The sequence below is a fragment of the Antechinus flavipes genome, chromosome 4 (assembly GCF_016432865.1).
Source record: "Antechinus flavipes isolate AdamAnt ecotype Samford, QLD, Australia chromosome 4, AdamAnt_v2, whole genome shotgun sequence".
Classification (NCBI taxonomy): Eukaryota; Metazoa; Chordata; class Mammalia; order Dasyuromorphia; family Dasyuridae; genus Antechinus; species Antechinus flavipes.
Genome location: NC_067401.1, coordinates 312,331,490 through 312,355,604, shown reverse-complemented (window position 1 = coordinate 312,355,604; position 24,115 = coordinate 312,331,490). Strand labels below are relative to the sequence as shown.

At 31.5% G+C, this 24,115-nt stretch overlaps 1 protein-coding gene across 1 annotated transcript in view; it reads right to left on the bottom strand.

Moving 5' to 3' along the window:
- LAMA2 (laminin subunit alpha 2) overlaps positions 1-24,115 on the bottom strand; it is a 770,763-nt gene that overhangs the window by 412,547 nt on the left and 334,101 nt on the right. Inside the window, exons 8-9 of the mRNA XM_051997719.1 lie at positions 7,329-7,507; positions 274-373 (exon numbers count right to left, since the gene is read on the bottom strand). Of these exons, the coding sequence (XP_051853679.1) occupies positions 274-373; positions 7,329-7,507 (279 nt within the window). The remainder of the gene's footprint in view (positions 1-273; positions 374-7,328; positions 7,508-24,115) is intronic.

Genomic DNA, 24,115 nt, shown 5'->3' with positions numbered 1-24,115 from the left:
AGATAATGTTAATGTATGGCTTTCTAAGGCAATTTATTTAGTTTATAGTACTGAGAGGTTAAATGATTTTCCTCAAGTCATAAAGCCAGTTTTAACCCCTATATTACTTACCACTTGTGATATCCACAAACTAATTTTTTTTTATTTATGTCAATTTATATGGTCTTGCAAATGAACTAGTAGAAGCAACAATATTTTTCAGATTTCATTCCCCTAACTAAATTTTTATTTTCCTCTTAAGTTATTATTGTATCTCTGGAATATATTTCTTACCTCGTCTAGCATGGTTCTCATCCTTAACACAGATTTCATTTAAAGATCCAATTGGATCACAATAGCATGGTTGACATGGTCTTGGATAATTTGGTAATATCTAAAAACAAGGAGATAATAATTATTAAATAAATTCCACAATGGCAGAAAAACCAATACTTAGCAATTCATAACACTTGAGAAGCACATCAAATTTTCACTAATATTTTAGCAATGCATTTTTGAGGTTGTTCCTTATAATCATAGCATGACAAACATAGCAAACATTACAGGAAGAAATACTTTTAAACAAGTAATTCTACTTTAAAATTTTTTCATTGATACTTATTTTACCATAGTACAACAAAAGAAGTTTAACCAAAATTGGGGTCTACAAAGATTTTTACTAAATTGAGCATTTTCTCCACTTGTTACTAAATATGTCAGTGTCACACTGATGATGAAGAATAGTTCTAAATGCATTAAATGAATGAGTCTTCATTTCAATTCTTCAGAAATGTTCTGTTTTTCTAATGGGTGATTTATTTTATATCTAAACCAGGCTCTGGGCCCATATTCATTTGCATGGCTACATTATATATTATTGTTTCTAAGTATATTTTCCAGATGGAATAACATAGACTCAGGGAAATTGAAATGACATGCCTAAAGTTACTCAGTGACAGGGACTACACAAAAGGAAAAAAAAATTCCAGCAGACATAACTCAGTATATACCTAAAGTTACTTTTTTTAAAAAATGGAAACTTGTTTGGCATTATAAAAGATAACACTTGACACATCATTTATTCACTAGGCCACATCACTGATTTTAATGACAATTCTTGTCTACCTGATGCTAGTCCTTTGTGACTTCTGGTTGCTGGTTAAACAAATGTTTTATTAGACTGAAATTTTTGGTCTTCATGACAAGTCATTGAGTATAATGACCTTTTCCTAGACATAAGCATGGCCATTCACTGCAGTATGGCAATAAGTTAAATATGTAAAAACTACTACATATGGGAAAAAAACTGATCCATTGTAACCTAAATATTTTGGACAGTTCCCATAATATTCTAGACACTGTTGAATTTGGAATGAATAGGCACATACCTCCTCAAAAAGAAAACTGATATTCAGAAAATCATGTCAGATTATTAAATAAGGAAGATGGTTATACAAAATGATGTCCCAGGTATTTTCCAGGTCCATGAATCCATATGTTCTTATGATTTTTGATGTGATGGTTTATAGAGAACAAGTGATTATTACCTTCATTTTTAAATTTTAACACAGACATTGAGATATTTAATACATTAATTTTAGCTTGGGATATCACAGATTTATAATGCTATCTAGTTCTTAAATTCTCTTCTCCAACATTTTCTACCAGCCACTTCCTCATAATCACTGGATTAATCATTAGCTTCTCTGTTCTTTAAGCTCGTAATTTGTGAATGGAAAGAAAACTGCAATTAGGGCAATAAAGACCTCAGTTTGAATTCTACATTAAATACTTACTGATAAAATGACATTGGGAATATGAGTTTTCCTCTTCCATAAAGCGAGAAAAGTAACAGCACCAAATCTCACAAGATTTTTGTTAGGATCACATGAGACAACTTACATAAAGTACTTTGAACATCTTTAAAAATGATACAATGTTAGCTATTCTTATCATTATTCAGAATTAAAAAATATATATATCTGATGGGGTTTAGCTAGAAAAATGTCCTGGGACAAGCCATTATTTTGTATTGTGAGATATTGTTTTTCTATTATTGTATAGTTAATATTTAAGAGAATGTTGCCTAAGTGGATAAAATATATGCCTTTGTAGCTGCATTAAAGATTCAGGATGTCAGTCCATCTTCAGTAAAATTCAGTTAACACACAGAATGAAGAGAACAGTGTGTTTCATTCTGTTTCTATGTTATTTTGATCTGAAAGATGTCCATATTTTGAAAACTTTTCTTTCCATGTATTTTGGAGATTGTATTTTATGTGGAGACACATATTAATATTTTTTAAGTTTTCTGGATCAACTCTGGGTGATTTTGTGCAACATTCCAGTTTTTAACAATGGTACAATCCCAGTAAAGTTTTCTAGTTGAGCACTCTAGGAACTTTGTATTTGTAAAATGCAGATTAGTCATGCAAAAGATACTAAATTTCTGATGAAGAATCTAACTTATCAAGTCATAGATGTCTAGATATTAGGAAAGTCCTATGCATAGTTCACTGTGGTGTTGCAGCTTTTCTACCATTTCTTTGCATAATCCAAATTAATCATAAAGTCTGGTTTCTGTTAGGATAATTTGTTTATACATTCTGGTAGCAATAAATAGCCAGAAAGTCTTCATTTCCAAAAAAAAAAAAAACTCTGCTATTGTTGTTACTGTTGCCATTTTTTCTTTTTATTAAGGCAACTCTTCTTCTGCACCCTACATAGTCCACTAATAACTATTGTTGCTTACTGTGTGTTTTCTCTCTTGCCACATTCCTATTTTTTGTACAAATAATTTCCTATCTGTATCTCTCAAGATTTTGGTTGTTGCTCTATTAGATTCCAGTATTTATTACTAATTGCCTATTTGTTATCAGAAACTTCCCTGGATGTTTTATTTTACTGATAGATTTATTTTTATATTGCTTAATTTTTTTTTGGTATTTTATCCTCTGTCTCCTCTTAGAGAGGTAATCCATACAACAAAGAATGAAAAAAGAGGGAAAATGAGCAAAACAATACAAAGAATAAATGGAAAAAAATATATAGTGTTCTTTGCTCATGATTTTCCCAACTCTGAAGAGGAGCAGGGGATTATCTTCTCAAATTTTCTTTAGGGGACAAGTTTATTTCAATTTTATGCCATTCATTTTCAATTTTTTTATTATGGTTGTACTTTCTTTTTTACATGGTTATAATTATACTATATGTTGTTTGATTGGTTCTGCTTATTTGGGTGTTGTTTTAAGAATATTATCCTTCTTGTGGAAATCAATCAATACTCACTCACCTCACACATTTTAAGATACCTGAGTTAAGTTCTAAACTCATTTACCATATGACAAAAATAACATTGAATAAAGCAGCTATTTGTCAGTGAATAGACAAATAACATAGATTTAATCTCAGACTAACTTTTTTATTGTGAACCTTTCCCCTCATTTTTATATCTTTTTTATTGTCCTTCAGAACCTTACATTATCAGTCTTTGAATCATTAAATCATACTGAGAATGTATTTCAATCAACATCTTATCTCTCCTACATACATTCAGTCAAATGAACTTCTGGGAAGGATAAAGCAAAATGGATTCCTTTAGTAGATAACATGTTATATATAACTACTTATAGTTATATATAACAAGTTAATTATTATAACTAATTTTTGGCTTTTCTGTGCCAGTTTTACCAACTGTGAGGTGATGTAATAATGAAAAATTATGTTAATAATCCTTTTTATAATTATTCATTTGTTTAACTCATAACCAATTTATGCATCCTTAGACATAAACTAGCATACTCAAATGTTTCTTGAATCTAGTAAGGTGATATTGTGTGTGTGTATAACTTTTGTTGTCATGGCTAATTATGGTTAACTGTTTTGCGGGTACTAAGAGTTTCTAATTGGTTTAGATCAATGATTGTTCTAGGAACAGAAGTGTTGCCACAGCAATGTTTTAAAAATTTGGTCATCAATAACAGATATTCACTTCATCATGTCACATTCAACAATATATTATATGAATAGTGGTAAGAATGGTAGAGATAATGAGGTACCATATTGGGGGAAAAAAACAGGCCATTTTAAAATTAACTAGTGTTCAAGTGAATTTCAAAAGCCTTGGTTTATAATTTGAAATATAATAAACTTATTTGAGCAGTTTTGAAAGATTTTAATTGAATTTATTAACAAATAATCAAGACTATGTTGCATTAGGAAATTCTTAATAAAAGAATTAATAAAACAGACTGTTTTAACTTGGTTATTTAAAAAGTTGCTGTTCTTTGATACAATAAAATATGTTTGAGGGTAGATGTGATTAAATTGATATGACTTTTTAGTGCTGAAACAGGCTTTAACTTGGGTAGATCCTATCTACAATTTTTTGATACTTTTGCCTATTTTTTCAAATGACACATTTTTGCTTATATAAATAGATACTATACATTGTAGAGGAAATAAACAAATTGTTGATCAGAAATGCATAATACATTTCAAAACAAAATGAGAAAAACACATTTTCAAAGGAATATTGGAGAACAGTTAGGATGCTTCAATATTTTCTTTTCTAGCTTTAGAAATGGTATTGTTTTTAACATTTCAAGTTAAAAGAATAAAATCAATAATACTAAGAGAGGCACCAGATTCATGACAAGGAAGGTCATCTAGCTTGATTAGATCAGTTGTAAATACCATATTTTAGTAAGGGTTTTTAAGAAACAGAAGAGTATACAAAAGAGAAAAACCAGGATGACAAAAGGCTCAGAAATCATGCTATATGGAGGTTGGTTTAAATAACTGGAGAAGAGAAAACTTAAGAGAAATATGATGAGAGTCTTCAAGTATTTGATAGTCTGAGTCACAGAAGGGAGATTAACAAAGATATTGATTCACTTTCTTCTACTTTATAGGTTATAAGAAAGAGCACTGGATTGGGTGAGAGAAATTCTAGTCTAGTTTGGTCATTTACTATCTATATAAATTGTCCAAACTCAGCTTCTTTTTCTCTAAAATGAAGATGATAATAATAATAATAATAATATCTGCTTTGTCTATTTCTTAGGAGGTTTATGAGAATCAATAGAGGTAACCTATGTGGAAGAGTTTTGGAAACCATGAAGTGCCATGTAAATATAAGTTATAAGTTATATACCTACAATGAGGTGAACAGACTGAGAAAATAACTTAAGGATACAATTTTAAATAAAATATCAGTTCAGAAATGGGTACAGTATAAAGGTTTATTACATTCAAACATATTCCAAAATACCAACTATAAATGATCTTATTTTTCAATTTTTAAAAATCTTTTAATTGCCAAAATACATGCAAAAATAGTTTTATCCTTGTAAAAGCCTGTGTTCCAAGTTTTTCTCCTTCCTTTCCCTCCACCTTCTTCTTTGGAAAACAAGCTATCCAATACATGTTAAACATGTCCAATTCTTCTATACATATTTCCATAATTATCACACTGCACAAGAAAAATCAGATCAAAGAGAGAAAATATGAGAAAGAATGAAAAAAGCAAACAACAAAAAAGGTACAAATACTATATTGTGATCTACATTCAGTCCCTACAGTCTTCTTTCTGGATGGAATGACTATCTCCCTTACAAATCTATTGGAATTGGCCTGAATCACTTCACTGTTGAAAAGAGACAAGTCCATCAGAATTAATCAAGTGATTTTATTTTTAATGGAAATGGTTAATAATGATGATGATGGTGGTGGTGATAATAACTAGTATTATATAGCACTTTAATGTTTGCCAAGAATTTTACATATATTGCATCATTTGATCTTCACAACAACCTTGTGAAATTGGTGCTGTTATTATTTTCATTTTATATATGAGAAAATTGAGTTTGAAAGAAGATAAGTACATCTTATGTAGATTCACAAAGTTTGTAAATTCCAGAGGCAGGATTTAAACTCATAAATTCTAGATTCCATGTCCAAAATTCAATCCACAATCCTATGTCCAGAAAATTTTCTTGTAGTCATCAGTGAAGCGGGTTATGGTCCCTTTAAGAAATGTATTTCCTATTGATCTGTGATCCCTTTCAGAATCTCAACCATTCCTGGGGAAGGCATATCCTTCCCAGATAAGTTATCTTTCCAGGATGCCAGGACCTTTGACTCAATTAGAAATCTTGGTCAAAAAGCACCCCATTTGAAGTGTTGTTAATTCCGATAAGAGAACCAGGCTGTCCCAGTCTCCACTGGATCTGACCTGCTTAGTCTGCCCTAGCCCCCACTGGATCTGATCTGTTTGGATCACCCAATCCATGACACCCAATATGGTAGCTTCTATCAACTAAAGTCTTTGTAGATGGACCTTGGTAGCTCACTCAACTGCCAGGACTTTCTGTCCACTGAGAACTGCATTCTCACTGCAAAACGCAATTTTCCCATAGATCTGCCACTATAGATGTCAGTCTCTCAGTAAACTGATTTCTACCCAACAATAAACTTTGATTTTGCAACTAATAATTTGGGAATGAGTGAATTCTTTCCCTCCTAAAACCTGCAGCTGATTTAAAGGGGATTTTTAACAACTCTCTTATAGTCACTAACTTCTAGACTACCAAGAATCTAGACCACTCAAACATCATCCATCAGTATGTTATAGATTCTCAGAATCAGAAGTGAAACTAGACTTCATTTAAGCCAATGTCTGTATGAAACATGAAGCTCCTCATAAAATGAAAGAAACAGATGCAGCATAATCTTTATTTGAATATTTCTTCTGAAAGAATTTTTAACTGAAGTCTCTTAAATTGTTTTAAAATCAATATTTTCTGTGAAATTCTCTTTCAAGATTTAAATTAGAAGATTCTATATATTGATAAGTTGTTTTTAAATTTCTTATAAATTCACAGTAGCTACTAAGGTCTATATTTCATTAGCTTACTGTAGTTATAAATGGTATAATCCAAAGAAAAAGAAAAGAAAAAAAAAGTTTTTTCTAAAGTTAGACCCTTCCCCCTGCCATCAATTCTAACAAAAAAACAAAAACAAACAAACAAACAAACAAACAAAACTTCCTTGCTTTCCATGTCAGAACTCATGCTGGCTTCATTCCATTGTAATTCAAACTGAGACACCACTAGAGGCCTTGACCTTGAGTACATTTTTCTTATCAAGGCTATTTTGTTTTCATATCACCCAAACATCTATTTTCTAACATTTTCAACTGTGAAATTTACCTAGTCAGTTGTCAGAATGCAAAGCTAACCTTTGTAGAAGAAGCTATTCAAAAATAATTCTTTTCTATTTAATGGCTCTTTGTCCAAGCAAAAAGGTATATCCGTAGCTCACAAAAGGAAGAGTAAGTCATACATTACCCCTTTGGGTCTGAAGAAGCCATCAATACAAGTCTCACAGTTGATGCCTGTGGTGTTTTGAGTACAGTTAATGCATACACCACCTCCAATGTACTTTCCATGGATATTCAAGCTCAGATTTCTGCTGGCAACATTTTCATCATAATAGCATTCTTCTGCCTTCCCATGACAATTGCATGCTGCAAAAGAGACAAATGTGTTAGTAAATATCACTGACAGTCTGCAGACACATAAAAATAACATTTTTAGTGAAGAATTAAGAGTGTTCTTTTATTACTCTGACATCTGTGTTATTCATATGTGCAATGTGTGGAAAATAGCATACTTCCTTCTTATGATGAATATCTTTCCTTAGATATTTAAATGAGCAAGGCTCAGCTGTAAACAGCAACTGGATTTCCTAGGCAAAGTATGTATTTCAAGAGCCATTTTATTGAATCTGAAATAATTCAGACATTTCTTGTTTTTCTATTTTGATAAGGACCAAAATTAGTTACTAAATGAACATTGTTATGAATATGTTCAAAGTCATTTAATATCCCACAAAATTCTGTGTACCTACTATGTTTGAAGCACTGCAGAAAATATAAAATGTATAAAACATGGTCTCTGACCTTAAGGAGTTGATAGGTGAGTATGGAAGATAATGGATACAATAAAAGGCAGCATATGATTATTATAGGTTTCTTGTTCTTATTCAAAGGATGCGGAATCTAAAATTAAGTTACTCTGTTCTAATGTTGCCTCAGGAAGTTGTCAGTTGTGTAACCTCAAGCAAGTCATTTTATTGGACACTTCAGTTCCCCTTATATGTAAAATGGGAATAATAAATGCCTTCACTATCTACTACACAAGGTTGTTATGAAGAAAGCACATCGCAAACCTTTAATATAATCTTTTAGTAAATCTTTTAGCTACTTAGGGCTCAGGTGATAAAGTGAATAGAGTACTGGACCTGAAGTCAGGAAGAGTTCAAATCTGGCTTCAATTTCTTTAGCTGTAAGATGGGGATAATAATAGCATCTACTTCCCAAGATATTTGTGAGTTTAAAGTAAGATATTTATGAAATGTTTTGCAAACCTTAAAGTTCTCTGGAAAACTTAGTGACTTATTGTTGTATGATCATTTCAGACATGTCCAATATTCATGACCTCCTTTGGGATTTTCTTGGCAAGATAATTGAAGTAATTTGGTTATTTTTCCCCCTCCAGCTCATTTTACAGATGAATAAACTCATGCTAACAGGGTCACAAAGCTACAAGTGTTAGAGACAATATTTGCAATAGTAATATTATTATTATACAAATTATTAATTAATTATTATTATAATCAAATACATATTTGTCACATAGTTGTTTTGATTCAGTTGTGTCCAACTTTTTGTGAACCCATGGACCATATCATATCCATACTATCCATAGGGTTTTCTTGGCAAAGATAATCAGGTGACTTATCATTTCTCCAGTGGATTAAGGTAAATAGGGTTAAATGACTTGTCCAGGGTCATATAGCTATTGAGTTTCTAAGGTTAGATTTGAAATCAGGTGTTCTGGACTCTAGGCTCAGCACTCTATCCACTGAGTTACATAGGTTTAAAACACACAGAGACCCACCCACCCACCCAATACACACAGTTATTATGCAAAACATCATGATAGATAATGCATTTGCTAAGAAAAATTGATATAGATTCCCTGAAAGCAAGTTTTAACCTAATTAAGCATGTACACAATTAATGAAGAAATAAGATAATATGATAAACTTGGATACATTTCAGTGGGGACAAGCTAGAACCATTCCCAATAAGATCAGGGGTGAAACAAGATTGCCCACTATCACCATTAGCATTCAGTATTGTATTAGAAATGTTACCTTTGACAATAAGAGAAGAAAAAGAGATTAAAGAAATTAGAATAAAGAAAAAAAACAATTATTATCACTTTTTGCAGATGATATGATAGTATACTTAGAAAACTCTAGGGAATCAACTAAAAAACTACTAGAAACAATTTACAACTTTAGCATAGTTGCAGTATACAAAATAAATTCACAGAAATCATCAGCATTTATATATATTACCAACAAAATCCAGCAGCAAGAGATAGAAAGAGAAATTACATTAAAAATAACTGTCAATAATATAAAATATTTTGGAGTCTATCCACCAAGGGAAAGTCAGGAACTATATAAGCACAACTACAAAACACTTTCCACACAAATAAAGTCAGATCTAATCAAATGGGAAAATATCAAGTGTTAAAATACATGGGTAAGCAGAGCAAATTTAAAAAAAAAATGACACTACCAAAATTAATCTACTTATTTAGTGCCATACTAATCAACTCTCAAGAAATTATTTTATAGATCTAAAAAAAATAATAATAAAGTTTAACTGGAACAACAAAAGGCTAACAATTTCAAGGGAATTAATGAAAAAAACTGCAAAAGTTGGCCTAGCTGTTCCAGACCTAAGACTGTATTACAAAGCAGTGGTCATCAAAACTATTTGGTACTGGCTAAAAAATAGAATTGTCAATCAGTGAAATAGATTAGGTTCACAGGACAAAATAGTCAATGACTATAGCAATCTAGTATTTGACAAACCCAAAGACCCCAGCTTTTGGAATAAGAACTCACTATTTGACAAAAACTGCTGGGAATATTAGAAATCAGTGTGGCAGAAATTAGGCATTGACCCACACCTAACACCATATATCAAGATAAGTAGAAATGGGTTCATGATTTAGACACAAATTGTTATATTTGAAGCAAATTAGAAGAACATTGGGTAGTTTACCTCTCGGATCTGTGGAGAAGGAAGGAATTTGTGACTAAAGAACTGGAGATCATTACTGAACACACACAAAAAAGAAAATTTTGATTATATTAAATTAAAAAGGTTTTGTATAAACAAAACTAATGCAGAAAATATTAGAAGGGAAGCAATGAACTTGAAAAACATTTTTACATTCAAGGGATCTGATAAAGGCTTCATTTCTAAAATATATAGAGAACTGACTCAAATTTATAAGAATTCAAGCCATTCTCCAATTGATAAGTGGTCAAATGATACGAATAGACAATTTTCAGATGAAGAAATTGAAACCATTTCTAGTCATGTGAAAAGATATTTTAAATCATTATTGATCAAAGAAATGAAAATTAAGGCAATTCTGAGGGACCATTACATACCTCTCAGATTGGCTAAGATGGCAGGAAAAGATAATGATGAATGTTGGAAGGTATGTGGGAAAACTGGGACACTAATATATTGTTGGAGGAGTTGTGAAGTGATCCAGCCATTCTGGAGAGCAATTTGGAACTATGCTCACAGGGCTACCAAACTGTTTATACTTTTTGATCCAGCAGTGTTTCTATTGGGCTTGTATCCCAAAGATATTGTAAAGGAGGGAAAGAGACCCACATGAGGAGAGGGTACTTGAGCCTTGTCTTGAAAGTAAAAAAGAATGTAAATGGACAGAATTATTGAAGGTTTTTTTTTCCAGTTAATCTATGTGAATACACAAATTCAAGAGAGACCAGGAGTTATTGGGTAATATTTACTAAGAATGACTAAAATAGAAAATAGTTAATCTAGGTCTTCAACCCAGTCATTCAATGACAGCCTAAAGCATTTCTAATTTATTCTATAGGAAATATGAAATCTGTGAGCTTTTTGGAGAAGGGGAATGGTATTTTCAAATCTGCCCATGCGTTATTTTGGAAGATGTGAATGGGATAGTTTAAAGAAAGAAGAGTCTAAAGGCTGATGGACTAATGAGACTTCTGCGTTGACTCACTAGTTCAGAGCCTTCCAATTTGGATATGACCCACACCAACCTATGCTTCCAACCACTACTTACCACCATACCTGAAACCCAGCCTCTCATTCAGTTTCTGAATCACAATAACCACCAATTGTTGCCTAAGTGCCCAACTCCCAAGAGCCAAGCCAAAATCAATTTCACTTGATCAAGGCAGTATCATTTTTTTTTCCTTCACTGATCTTTACTTAAAACTTCTCTGCTAAGCTTCCACTCAGGTTCATGGATTCACATATAAACCTAAAATTTATTTTCTGATGAGGATTACTCCCTTATACTTATTTTAAAACATGGTATTTTTATTCTTTCATTGTATTTAAGCAAAGTCTTCTGACATTATTTCATTATATTCCTGAAACATTTGGGAGATAACGTGAATATATATACATGTAGAAATGTGCATACATTATTTGTGTGTGTGTGTGTGTGTGTGTGTGTGTGTGTGTGTGTGTACTGATTATATATACACTGGAATTCTAAATTCTATTCATTTTTACTCATACTGCTTCTATATTCATAAAGAAAATGGGTTCATAAGAGATTTATGAATCTATTCCCTGTTATTTTCACTGAAGAAGCAATGAACCCTACCTACCACTGTTGCTCTAAGGTTTGCTTTTAAAAAAACAAAAACAAAAACAATACAGATCTATTATTTCACCTATAAATGGAGCTTCTTTTATCATTGCATAGGGCATCTGTTCTTCAAGTTATAATTTTAAATTTGCCTAACACACTGAAAGGTCAAGTTACCTACCTCTGGTTACTTAACCATTAGGTCTAATTGAGGACCTGTGTCTATGCCAACTTCCTATTTATTGAAACATATCTCTATCTGTTGAAACTGCCTCTGTGGTTCTTTGGAATATTTTAATATCTTTTTTATTATGTAAGATCAGAGGTAAATAGGATTGTCTGAGCAGTATAATTTTAATCTTACAGAGGAGGTTGATTGAAGAACAAATAGTTAAGTCTCATGGAACATATAAACACATGAAAAGGAGCTTATCCCCTGGACTCCCAATGGTTAGAGGAATCTCCCCTCTACTAAATTACACCTAAAATAATAAGAGTGTAATATTATTGTTATGGGAATTGTCTACTGTGTATGGAGATATAATTTTTACTATGATGATACTGGTTTCAATAAAAGTTCTACTTAAATCTGTCTCATTATGGCAGAAATTCTCAAATGCTATGCCAGCAGAGTACAAATTCTATCAGATTTTGCCAAACTGGAAAGGCTTCAAGGACAGACCAGATGATAGACCGAATATCTGTCATCCATAAAAAGATTGGCCCAGCTAAGTTTGAGGTGGCTCATCACCAGAAGGCTAGCCACAAGGTGATGAATATTCTCAGTCATGACAACTCAATGACTGACCATTTACTACATCAACAGAAGGGTTGCGTTCTGCTTCAGTGAAGAGGATATACACACTGACAAAATCACAGATCCTCAAAGTAATGAAGTAAATGAGTTATTAAAAAATATTTGAAAATGAGATCTAAACATTTCATTTCAAAGACATAGAATGAAACCTTATTCAAATAATTAGGTCACATTATTTGAATTTGCACTGCAAGTTTCCATTAACCTTATGGAATTTTTTTTTTTTTACTATATAAGTAAATTTTATAGCAATAGTTTATTTTGATTAAATATGTATTTTTAAATGTTATTTACATTATTTAAATGTTTTAAAGATCAAATTTTACAAATTTATAACTTTAAATGATACAAATTACATCCACTGAATTTATTAGTCACACTAATCAAGACCTCACTTAGTTTCTCAGCCACCAAAAAATATAGACTACTAAGAAGCACGGAATTTGTGTTCATTTGAATTAAGACATTTTTAGAAGGCAAAAAAGTATTTTAATGTTCAGTGCTCTGATAAGAGTATACTATGAACTTATATATTCATTGGCATTAAAAGGCTTATTGATTTTTAGATAAACAAAAATGAAAGTAAATGTGAGCAAAATACTAGGCAAGGAATTAGAATCATGTGGGAAGTAATATAGCACAGTGGATTTACAGTCAGAAGACTTGGATTCAAATCTTGTCACATTAATTTGACCTTGGACTGGTCACTTTAAGTTCTGTCAGGCTCAAGTTTCCTCATCTATAAAATAAAAAAGGATCATAGTAGGAAATTTTGAAGATCCATTCTAGATTTAAAAGGTATGATGTGATATGGTTCAAAATTCACCTCTGGAAAAGGGTGACTTTACCACAATGAAGAGGAAATTAATGTAATAATTAGAAACTATTTTGTCTAATGATATGCCAATAAATCTGATAATCTAAGTGAAATGTATGAATACTTACAAAAATATAGTTTGTCAAGATTAACAGAGGAAGAAATAAATTACTCAAGTAATCCCATTTAAAAAAAAGAAATTCAACAAGCTACTAATGAACTCCCTAAGAAAAAATCTCTAGAGCCAGATGGATTTGCAAGCAAAATCTAACAAACATTTAAAGAATGATTAATTCTAATACTTTATAAACAATTTGGAAAAATAGGGAAAGAAGGAGTCCTACCAAAATCCTTTTATGACACAGATATGTTATTGATGCCTAAACCAGAGAACAACAGAGAAAAAAAATATAGACCAATTTCCCTAATGGATATTGATACAAAATATTAAATAAAATATTAGCAAAGAGAATGTAGCAGTTATCACCAGGATAAAACACCATGACCAAATAGGATTTATATCAGGAATGTAAGTCTGGTTTAATAATAGACAAACTATTAGCATGATTGATTAATAACCAAATTAACAGAAATCATAGGACTATATTAATAGAGGTAAAAAAAAAACATTGGACAAAATACAACTCCCATTCCTATTAAAAATACTGGAGAGAATAGGAATAAAGAGTTTTCCTTAAAATGATCATACCAAACATATAAAACCATCAGCAAACATATAAAATGAGGATAAACCGAAAACATTCCCAATAAGATTGGAGTGAAACAAGGTTGCCCTCTATTACCATTACTATTCAATATTGTATTAGAAATGCTACTTTTAGCAATGAGAGAAAAAAAGTGAAAAAAATAGATTAGGTAATGAGGAAACAAAATTATCACTGTTTGCAGATAGTATGATGGTATATTTGGAGAATCCTAAAGAATCAACTAAAAAACTAGTAGAAACAATTAACAACTTTAGCAAAGTCACAGGACACAAAATAAATCCACATAAATCATCAGCATTTTAATATGGTGCCAACAAAGTCCAGCAGCAAGAGATACAAAAAGAAATTTCACTTAAAATAACTGTAGATAATATAAAATATTTGGGAGTTTACCTGCGAAGAGAAAGTAAGGAACCATATGAACACAATTACAAAATAGTGTCCTCACAAGTAAAGTCAGATCTAAACAACTGAAATCATATCAAGTGCTCATGAGTGGGCTAAGCTAATATAATAAAAATGACACTGCTACCTAAATTAATCTATTTATTCAGTGTGATGGCAAACAAATTGCTAAGAAATTACTTTTCAAAGCTAGAAAAAAATAACAGAATTCATCTGGAAGAACAAAAGATCAAGAATTTCAAGGGAATTAATGAAAAAAAAATGCAGGTAAAGGTCACCTAATTATACCAGAATTAAAACTATATTATAAAGCAATGGTCATTAAAACCATTTGGTACTTGGCTAAGAAATTGGAATAGGTTAGGTTCACAAGGTACAATAATCAATGACTATAGTAATCTATTATTTGATAAACCCCCAAATTTCAGTTTCTGGGATAAGAGTTCATTATTTCACAAACAATTACTTCGAAAAATGGAAAATAATATGTCAGAAACTCAGTATAGACCTACCTCTCATGGCCTACACCAAGTTCGAAATGGGATTATGATTTAGACATAAAGGGTGACACTACAAACAAATTAGGAAAATAAGAGATAGTTTACCTTTCAGATCTGTGGAGAAGGAAAAAATTTATGGCCAAAGAAGAACTAGAGAACATTATGAAATGCAAAATGGATAATTTTTATTATATTAAATTAAAAATTATATAAATAAAACTAATGTAGCCAAAATTAGAAGGGAAACAGAAAACTGTGGGAAAATTTTTACATCCACGGACTCTCATAAAGGCTTCATTTCTAAAATATGTAGAGAATTAACTCAAACTTAAAAAAAAAACACACACACACAAGCCATTCTGTAATTGATAAATGGTCAAAAGATACAAACAATTTTCAGATGAGGAAATTAAAACCATTTCTAGTCATATGGAAAAATGCTCTAAATTATTATTGATTGGAAAAATGAAAATTAAGACAGCTCATTTCACACCTATCTGATTGATTAAGATGACAGGAAAAGATAATGATGCCTGTTGGAAAGGATGTGGGAAAACTGGGATACTAATACATTGTTGGTGGTATGAACTGATCCAAACCTTGTGCAATACTGAACTATGCTCAAAGAGCTATCACACTGTGCATACTCTTTTATCTAGCAGTATCTCTACTGGTCTGTATCCAAAGAGATCATAAAAAAGGGAAGAGGATTCACATATGCAAAAATGTTTTTTAGCAACCCTTTTTGTAGTGGCAAGGAACTGAAAACCCATCGATTGGGGAATGACTGAATAAGTTATGATACATAATATTACAAAATATTGTTCTACAAGAAACAATCACCAGAATGATTTCAGAAATGCCTGGAGAGACTTGTACAAACTGATGCTAAGTGAAGTAAGTAGAAGCAAGAGAACATTGTACATAGCAACAAGAAGATTATGTGGTAATCAATGGTAATAGGCTTAGCTGTTTTCCAACAATGCTGTAATTCAGGCTTATTCTAATAAACTTGTGATGGAGAGCCATCTGCATCAAGAAAGAGGACTATGTGATTTGAATGTTGATCACAACATAGTATTTTTACCTTTTTTTCTTGTTTTGTTTTGTTTTGTTTTTGCTTTATCTCATTTTTTTTCCTTTTTGATCTGATCTTTTTTTGTGTGCAGCATGATAAACATGAAAATATGTTTAGAAGAAATGCATATGTTTAATTCATATTGTCTTACTTCTTGTCTAGGGGAGAGCGTTTGGGAAAGGAGAGAAAAAATTTGGAACACAAGATTTTGTAAGGGTGAATGCTGAAAACTATCTTTGTGTATATTTTGAAAATAAAAAGCTATTATTAATTTTTTTAATTCACCTCCGAACTTACTAGTTGGGTGATCACAGATATAATTTTTCCAAGTCACAGTTTCCTTATCTTAAATGCAAAAATTCTCATTAAGTAGTTGGGCTCAGATACTGTAAGGCTCAAATGAAAACATGTATATTAAGTATTATATACTCTTCAAAATATTATGTCAACATGGAGATATGATTATTTATTCATTGAGATGAGGTTTTAATTACACATGCATAACAATATGCAGCTAAGGAGTAAAATGGTAGTGCTGGAAATTAAGAAGACTCCTCTTCATGAGTTCAAACACTTAATAATTATGTGACCCTGGGCAAATCACTTAACTCTATTTGCCTCAGTTTCTTCATCCATAAAACATTCAAGAAAAGGAAATGCAAACCATTCCAGTATTTTATCCAAGATAACTCTAAATGTAGTCACAAAGCATCAGACATGACTAAAGCAACACAATAATGGGTATGAAAATACATATTCAATCAGATGGGAAGCTCCAAGTAATGAGGAATATTAGCTTTCTTTGAGGCAGCTATGTGGTACAGTGGACAGAATGTTGGGTTTGGAGTTAGAAGACTAATCTTTCTGAGTTCAAATCTTGTCACAGACACTTATTAACTGTGGAACATTAGACAGTTTAACCATTTGTTTCAGTTTCATCATCCGTAAAATGAGCTGGAGAAGTAAATGCCCAAACATCTCAGAATCTTTGTCAAGGAAATCCTAAATGGGCCACAAAGAGTCAGACACAAATGAAAAACAACTCAACAACAACATGAGGATAATAGGACACAATGTTGGAAAATGAGTTGGAAGTCAGGTGTCCAAAGCTCATCATCATATTTTATGTAGCTGTCTATGTAGCCAATGGAAAGAAGATTTACTGTTCTTTTATAAAGCCAATGTGATACTGATAAAATGATACTTTAAAATGTTTGAGAAATTAAACTCTTGAAAAACAAACAAGTCTTATTCTGTTGCTTTTGAACGTCATACTAAAACAGATATTGTATAATGAATGCAATACAAAGAGTCACACAAATACCAAGTGTTACACAAACATCTTTTTGATATGTTTAGACAATCCTAAACCATAATGGCATTGGCAACCTAAAAATCTGGCTCTCAATTCAGAAACCACTTTAAGTTTCAGCTTTTATTGAAGAGCATAAATACTGGCATTAAAAAAAATGCACCACTGTCAAAATGTGTTATGAGAAATATGCAATCATCCTATCCCTGGTATAATAGAAAAATAAAACATCTATATTCTTGTCTTCTATAGTGAAAGTTACTGTTGCTAATGGTGTTGTTTATCCCTGTGAGTGGATAGAGCTGAAAAAAGCTGCAAACCAGCAGTTCTTTTCACATTTCAACCATGGGAAAACTGGCCATTTTTCTGAAAAGATAGTTGTTATATCTAATGAATTAGATTTTTAAAAAACCCATGGCCACAAGGGAAGTTGGTTTGTAGATTCTGTACCACTTCATATACACACACACACACACACACGTATGTATGTATGTGTATATATACATGTATGTATATACATGTATGTGTATATGTACACGTGTGTGTGTGTGTGTGTGTGTGTGTAAAACAAAAAAATTGAGAACTAGAAGTGACCTTAGGGATTACCTAGACCAGGTTCCTTATTTTCTTAGGGATGAAACTGACACTCAAAGAAAGAGGAAAATTGGTCTTATTATAATGGAGATATGGGAACGACCAATGAGAAACTCACCCTTCAAGCAGGCTCAATGTTCTGCCTGCCATACTTAAAGTCCATTTACTCATAGGGTGACTGGTAAATTTGCTCTTAGGCGATAATGGAAAGAGTTTACTCCCACATTTCAGAGCATGAGAAGTCTGATTGCTTGCTTTTTTGGTTACCTTTAAAACCGACCTAGGTGTGTATCAAACAACAACAACAACATAAGGCTAACTTATTTCTCTTTCCTGCTTGGTTCCATTCAAGTGAGGAAGAAAAAACTCTGGGGTGGGGGACAGAGCTAGTGCTGGCAACATAATCTCTCCATATGGATCAACAGGAAGTCACAAACATATGGCCCTTTTTTTTCTGATCCTAAAGTGTCTAATCTTAAATGCTTTATGTAAGGCAATGTTAGAAATGGATTGGAGTAGGCTAAGACCTTGTTAGCTTAAAAACGTTGGGAGAACTACCAGAACCTTGTGAGCTGCAGTCTGTAGACAGGCAAATTGGTATGCTAAAAACTCAGAAAAGCAACAGTGACCTAGACCAGCAATGGATTTCCCCTATGACCAAAATATTGTGTTATAAAAATAAGGAAGTAAATGTGTCCATCAGCCTTAGGAAGGGAACCTATTTATAAAAAAGATACTTTGTAATAACTGACCTCCCTCCAGGGAAAGTTTTATACTTTTATTTTAGCATTGTCTACTCAGTAAATATCCCTTTGTGAAAACTGTCAATAATTAGTTAACTTATACTTAAGTACTCATTATTAATGGCTGTTCTTGAGGAGAACACAGTGGAAAAGCCTCATAACCAATTAGGGTTATCCTTAGTATACAAAGGGGGAATTATATGAGGACTCAATTCACTGGGCTTATATGGAATCTGGTACTGTTACTTGAAATTTTATACTGTGTCAAAAGTTATCACCACCAAGTAAACAATACTGAAAAAAGCTCTTTGACTCAAGTAAATGAAAAAAGAAAGATAAATGAAACTCCAAATGAATATAGGAAAAAAAATAGAGACCACAAATTTAGAACTTAGACGAGACCTTAGAGAATATCTGGTACAATGTCATCATTTTAAAATGGAGAAACCAAATACCGGGGGGAGGGGGGGATATTTTACTAGGTAAAAATCACAAATATTATATGTGTAAGTTATCATTCATTTTAGAAAGAGGCTTCTCATTAAAAAAAACTTTAATAATAGGCTCTTCTACTGAATTTAAAATATGATTTAATTTACCATCCTCAATGCATTTTAAATCATTCCATTTACCTTTATCTAAAAAAAAAATGCATTCAACTTTTTTAGAAACATGGCAATTGTAGAAAATGAGGCCCAATTCTACTTAATATAGGATTTATCACTATAAATAGATACTCTTGAGATTTCCTTAGCACTGTAATGGACTGTACAGGACTACTTAATCAATTGATTAATCAATGGCCCTGTGTGGCCCATTACTACTGTTAAATAAAACTAAAGAATACATTTTAATAATGACTGGGTGATCACAAACCAGATCCTTGCCCCTTTCTACAATAAACATGCTCCTAAAATCTTGAATGTAAATTGATATACAGTGCTTACAAAGGGCTAGAGAAAGATAGACAAAAAAACAATTAGAAATTAAATAACCTAATTCTAAAATATTGAGTGGGTCAAACAATAAATTGCAGAAACAATCCATAATTTTATCCATGAGAATGACAATTAAGAGACAACATGCTAAAGCCTCTGGGATGTAGCCAAAGCAGTTCTAAAGAGAAAATTTGTATCTCTAAATAGCTATATGAATAAAATAAAGAAGAGATCAATGAATTAGACATGCAAATAAAAAAGCTAGAAAAAGACCAAATTAAAAAACCCCAAATTAAAAACCAAATCAGAAATTTTGAAACTCAAAGAAGAGATTAATAAAGTTCAAACTAAAAAAAAACTATTGAACTAATAAATAAAAGAAAGCATTAGTTTTTTTGAAAAACAAATAAAATAGATTTTTTTTGTTAGTTTGATTAGAGAAAAAGAAAGAAAAAAACAAATCACCAACATCAAACATTAATAGAGTGAACTTATCATCAATGAAAAAGAAATTAAAGCAATTAAAAATTTATTTTGCTCAACTACATAGCAGCAAGTCTGATGATCTAACCAAAATGGAGGAATATTTACAAAAATATAAATTGCCTAGATTAACAGAATAAGAAAAAAATTACTTAAATATTCCAATTTCAAAAAAAAAAGACTTTGAACAAGATATTAATGAACTTCCTATGAAAAAAATCTCCAGGGCCAGATGGATTCACAAGTTAATTCTACCAAACATATAAAGCATAATTAATTCCAATACTATGTAAACTATTTGGAAAAATAAAGAAGAAATATTGCCAGATTCCTTCTATGACACAAATATGGCAGTGATACTTAAACCAGAAAGAGCCAAAACAGAGAAAGAAAATTATAGACCAATCTCCCTAATGAATATCGATGCAAAAATTTTAAATAAAATATTAGCAAAGAGATTTCAGCAACTTATCAGTAGGATAATACACTATACTGATCAAGTGGGAATTATACCAAGAATGCAGGGCTAGTTTAATATCAGAAAAACTATTACCATAATCAACCTTATCAATAACCAAACCAATCGAAATCATGTGATAATCCCAATAGATGCAGAAAAAGCTTTTGATAAAATACAGTACCCATTCCTATTAAAAACATTAGAGAACATCGGGACAAAGGGAGCTTTCCTTAAAGTAATAAACAGTATCTATCTAAAACCAATAGCAAGCATTATTTGTAATGGAGAAAAGCTGGACACATTTTCAATAAGACTGGGGTGAAACAAGGATTCTCACTGTCACTATTATTCAATTTTGCACTAGAAATGTTGACTTTAGGCAAAAGAAAAGAAAAACATACTAAAGGAATTAGAATAGGTAATGAGGAAATAAAACTATCACTCTTTGCAGATGATATGATGATATACTTAGAGAATCCTAGAAAATCATCCAAAAATCTATTCAAAACAATTTACAGCTTTATCAAAGTTGCTGAACATACAATTAACCCACAAAATCATTAGCATTTCTTTATATTACTATATAGCACATCAGCAAGAAATAGAAGAGGAATTCCATTTAAAATTACTATAGACAAAATAAAATACTTGGGGGTCTAGGTGCCAAGACAAACCCAAGAACTACATTATAAAATTAAAAACACTTCTCACACAAATAAAGTTAGGTCTAAACAATAGGGAAAATATCAATTGCTCACAGCTAGACTGAACAAATATAATAATGAAAATTCTGCCTAATTGACCTATGTTTTCAGTGCTATAACAATCAAACTGTCAAAAATATTTTATAGAATTAGAAAAAAATAACAAAATTCATCTGCAAGAACAAAAAGTCAAGAATATCAATGAAATTAATGAAAAAGAAATACAAGGAATGATAGCTTACTAAGCACCAAACCTAAAACTATATTCTAAAGCAGCAGTCATCAAAACCATTTGATACTGGCTAAGAAATAGAGTAATGGATCAGTGGAATAAATTAGATACATATGACACTATAATCAAGACCTATTGTAATCTGGCATTTTTAATAAACACCAAACTCCTGCTTCTGGAATATGAACTCACTATTTGATAAAAATTGCTGGGAAAACTGGAAAATAGTATGTCAGAAATTCAGAATATACATCTCATACCCCATACCAAAATAAAGTCAAAATGAGTACAGGATTTCGGCATAAAGGATGATACCATGAACAAATTGGGAGAACAAGGGATAATTCACCTATGAGATCTTTAGAGAAGGCAGGAATTTATCACCAAAGAAGAACTAGAGGACACCATGAAAGGCAAAATGGACAACTTTGATTACATTAAATTAAAAAGGTTTTGCACAAACAAAAACAAGATTAAAAGGAAAGTACAAATCTGGAAAAAAAAATCTTTTACAGCCAGTGTTTCTGATAATGGTCTCATTTATAAAATATATAAAAAACTGTATCATATTTTTAAGAGTACAAGTCATTTATCAATTGATAAATGGTCAAACGATATGAACAGAATTTTCAGATGACAAAATTAAACCCATATATAATTATATTTAAAAAATGCTAAGTCACTATTGATTAGAGAAATGCAAATTAAAACATCCCTGAGGTACTACCTCATACCCCTCAGATTGATTAAGATGACAGGAAAAGATAATGATAAATTTTGGAAGGGAAGTGGGAAAACTGGGACAGTAATGTATTGTTGGTGGAATTGTACAATAACCCAACCATTCTGGAGAGCAATCTGGAACTATGCTCAAAGAGCTATAAAATTGTGCATATCCTTTGACCCAACAGTGTCATTACTGAGTCTGTGTGCCAAGTAAATATTAAAGAGGACAAAGGACCCACATGTGCAAAACTATTTGTAGCAGCTCTTTTTGTAGTAGCAAAGAATTGGAAAATGAGTAGATGCCTATCAATTGGGAATTGGCTGAACAAGTTCTGGTATATGGAAGTAATGGAATATTATTGTTTTATAAAAACTGATTAACAAGCTGATTTTATAAAGACTTGGAAAGATTTACATGAACTGATGCTGAATGAAACAAACAGAACTATGAGTACATCGTACACAATAACAGCAAGAATGTACAATGATCAACCATGAGAGCTCTGTTCAGTGAATCCAAAGCAATTCCAATAGACTTTGGATAGAAAATGCCATGCACCCAGAGAAAGAAGTAAGGAGATTGAATGTAAATCAACACATGGTATGTTCACTTCTTTTTTTCTGTTTTTTTTTCTCTTCTATGTTTTTTCCCCTTTTCTCTCCCAACATGATTCATAAAATAATGTGTATTAGAAATAAATAAATTTATTAGGAAAAAAATCTATCTATCTATAATATATGTAAATGGAACTCAACTTGGATAAATTTTGTGTTTTTTTAATGTGGGAAAATTATATGTTTAAGATTGACATCAACAATATGACAATTCAAAAGAAAATTGGGGCAGTGTTAAGATAAAAGTCATAATTATGTCATATAAATGAGGTGCAGAGGAAGAAACACAGAGACATTGGGGGGGGAGGGCTCAAAGTTGTGGAAACTTACATTGAGAATAGTTTAAATAGACAACATTATATATTATCAAGGGTATAAAACCCTCCAAAATCTTTATAGAAATAAAGGAGGAGGGATGGGCCAACGGAAGCAAAATTTGAGAGAAGACAAGGGACGGATTCATGGGTGGAGAGTTAAGTAATAGCAAGATAAGGTAAGAGCAGAATTAAAGCAGAGGGTCAGCAGAGATAGGAAAGATATATGTTAGTTTATGTGTGGGGATATGTGTGTGTGTATGTATATATCTATAGCTCTCTATACTTTCTTAACTATACACTGGGAGTGTTGGGAGGGATGAAAATGGGAAAAAGAATAAAGTAAAAAAGGTGTTTAGCAGAGAACAAAAGAACAATTTACAAGGAAATAAAGAAAAGATGGACATTCATGAATATAATTCCTTCTACATATGTGTATGTATGTGTGTATTTATTGCCATATATTTTGAATCCTCCTTGATTTTCTGCTGGGCACATAACAATGTTCTTTTTTGTTTTATATTCCTTTTCTGATTTTCTTTTTTCTTAATCTGTTTCTTTAAATAAATTTAGGGGAAAATATGATCACTATATTGGCATATCTGTGGAATAAATATAATTGAATTGTAATTTAGAAGGACATATGAAGAACTCTTTTACACTGTTTTTGAAGAAAAGTTAGATGTGGGCTAAATAACAGCAGTTTGCTTTAGAAGTGGCTGAAAGGCTGCATTTGAAGTGTTAATGGCTTAATGTTAACTTGCTGAAAGTGAACATTGGTAGGAAAGTAAGGGATTATAACAAGGTTCTGTGATTGGCTCTGTTTTAATATTGTTTGTCAATTACATGGATAAAAGTATAAGTAGCATTTATTTTTAAAATTTGTAAACAAAACAAAGCTTTGAGAGAAAGCTAACATC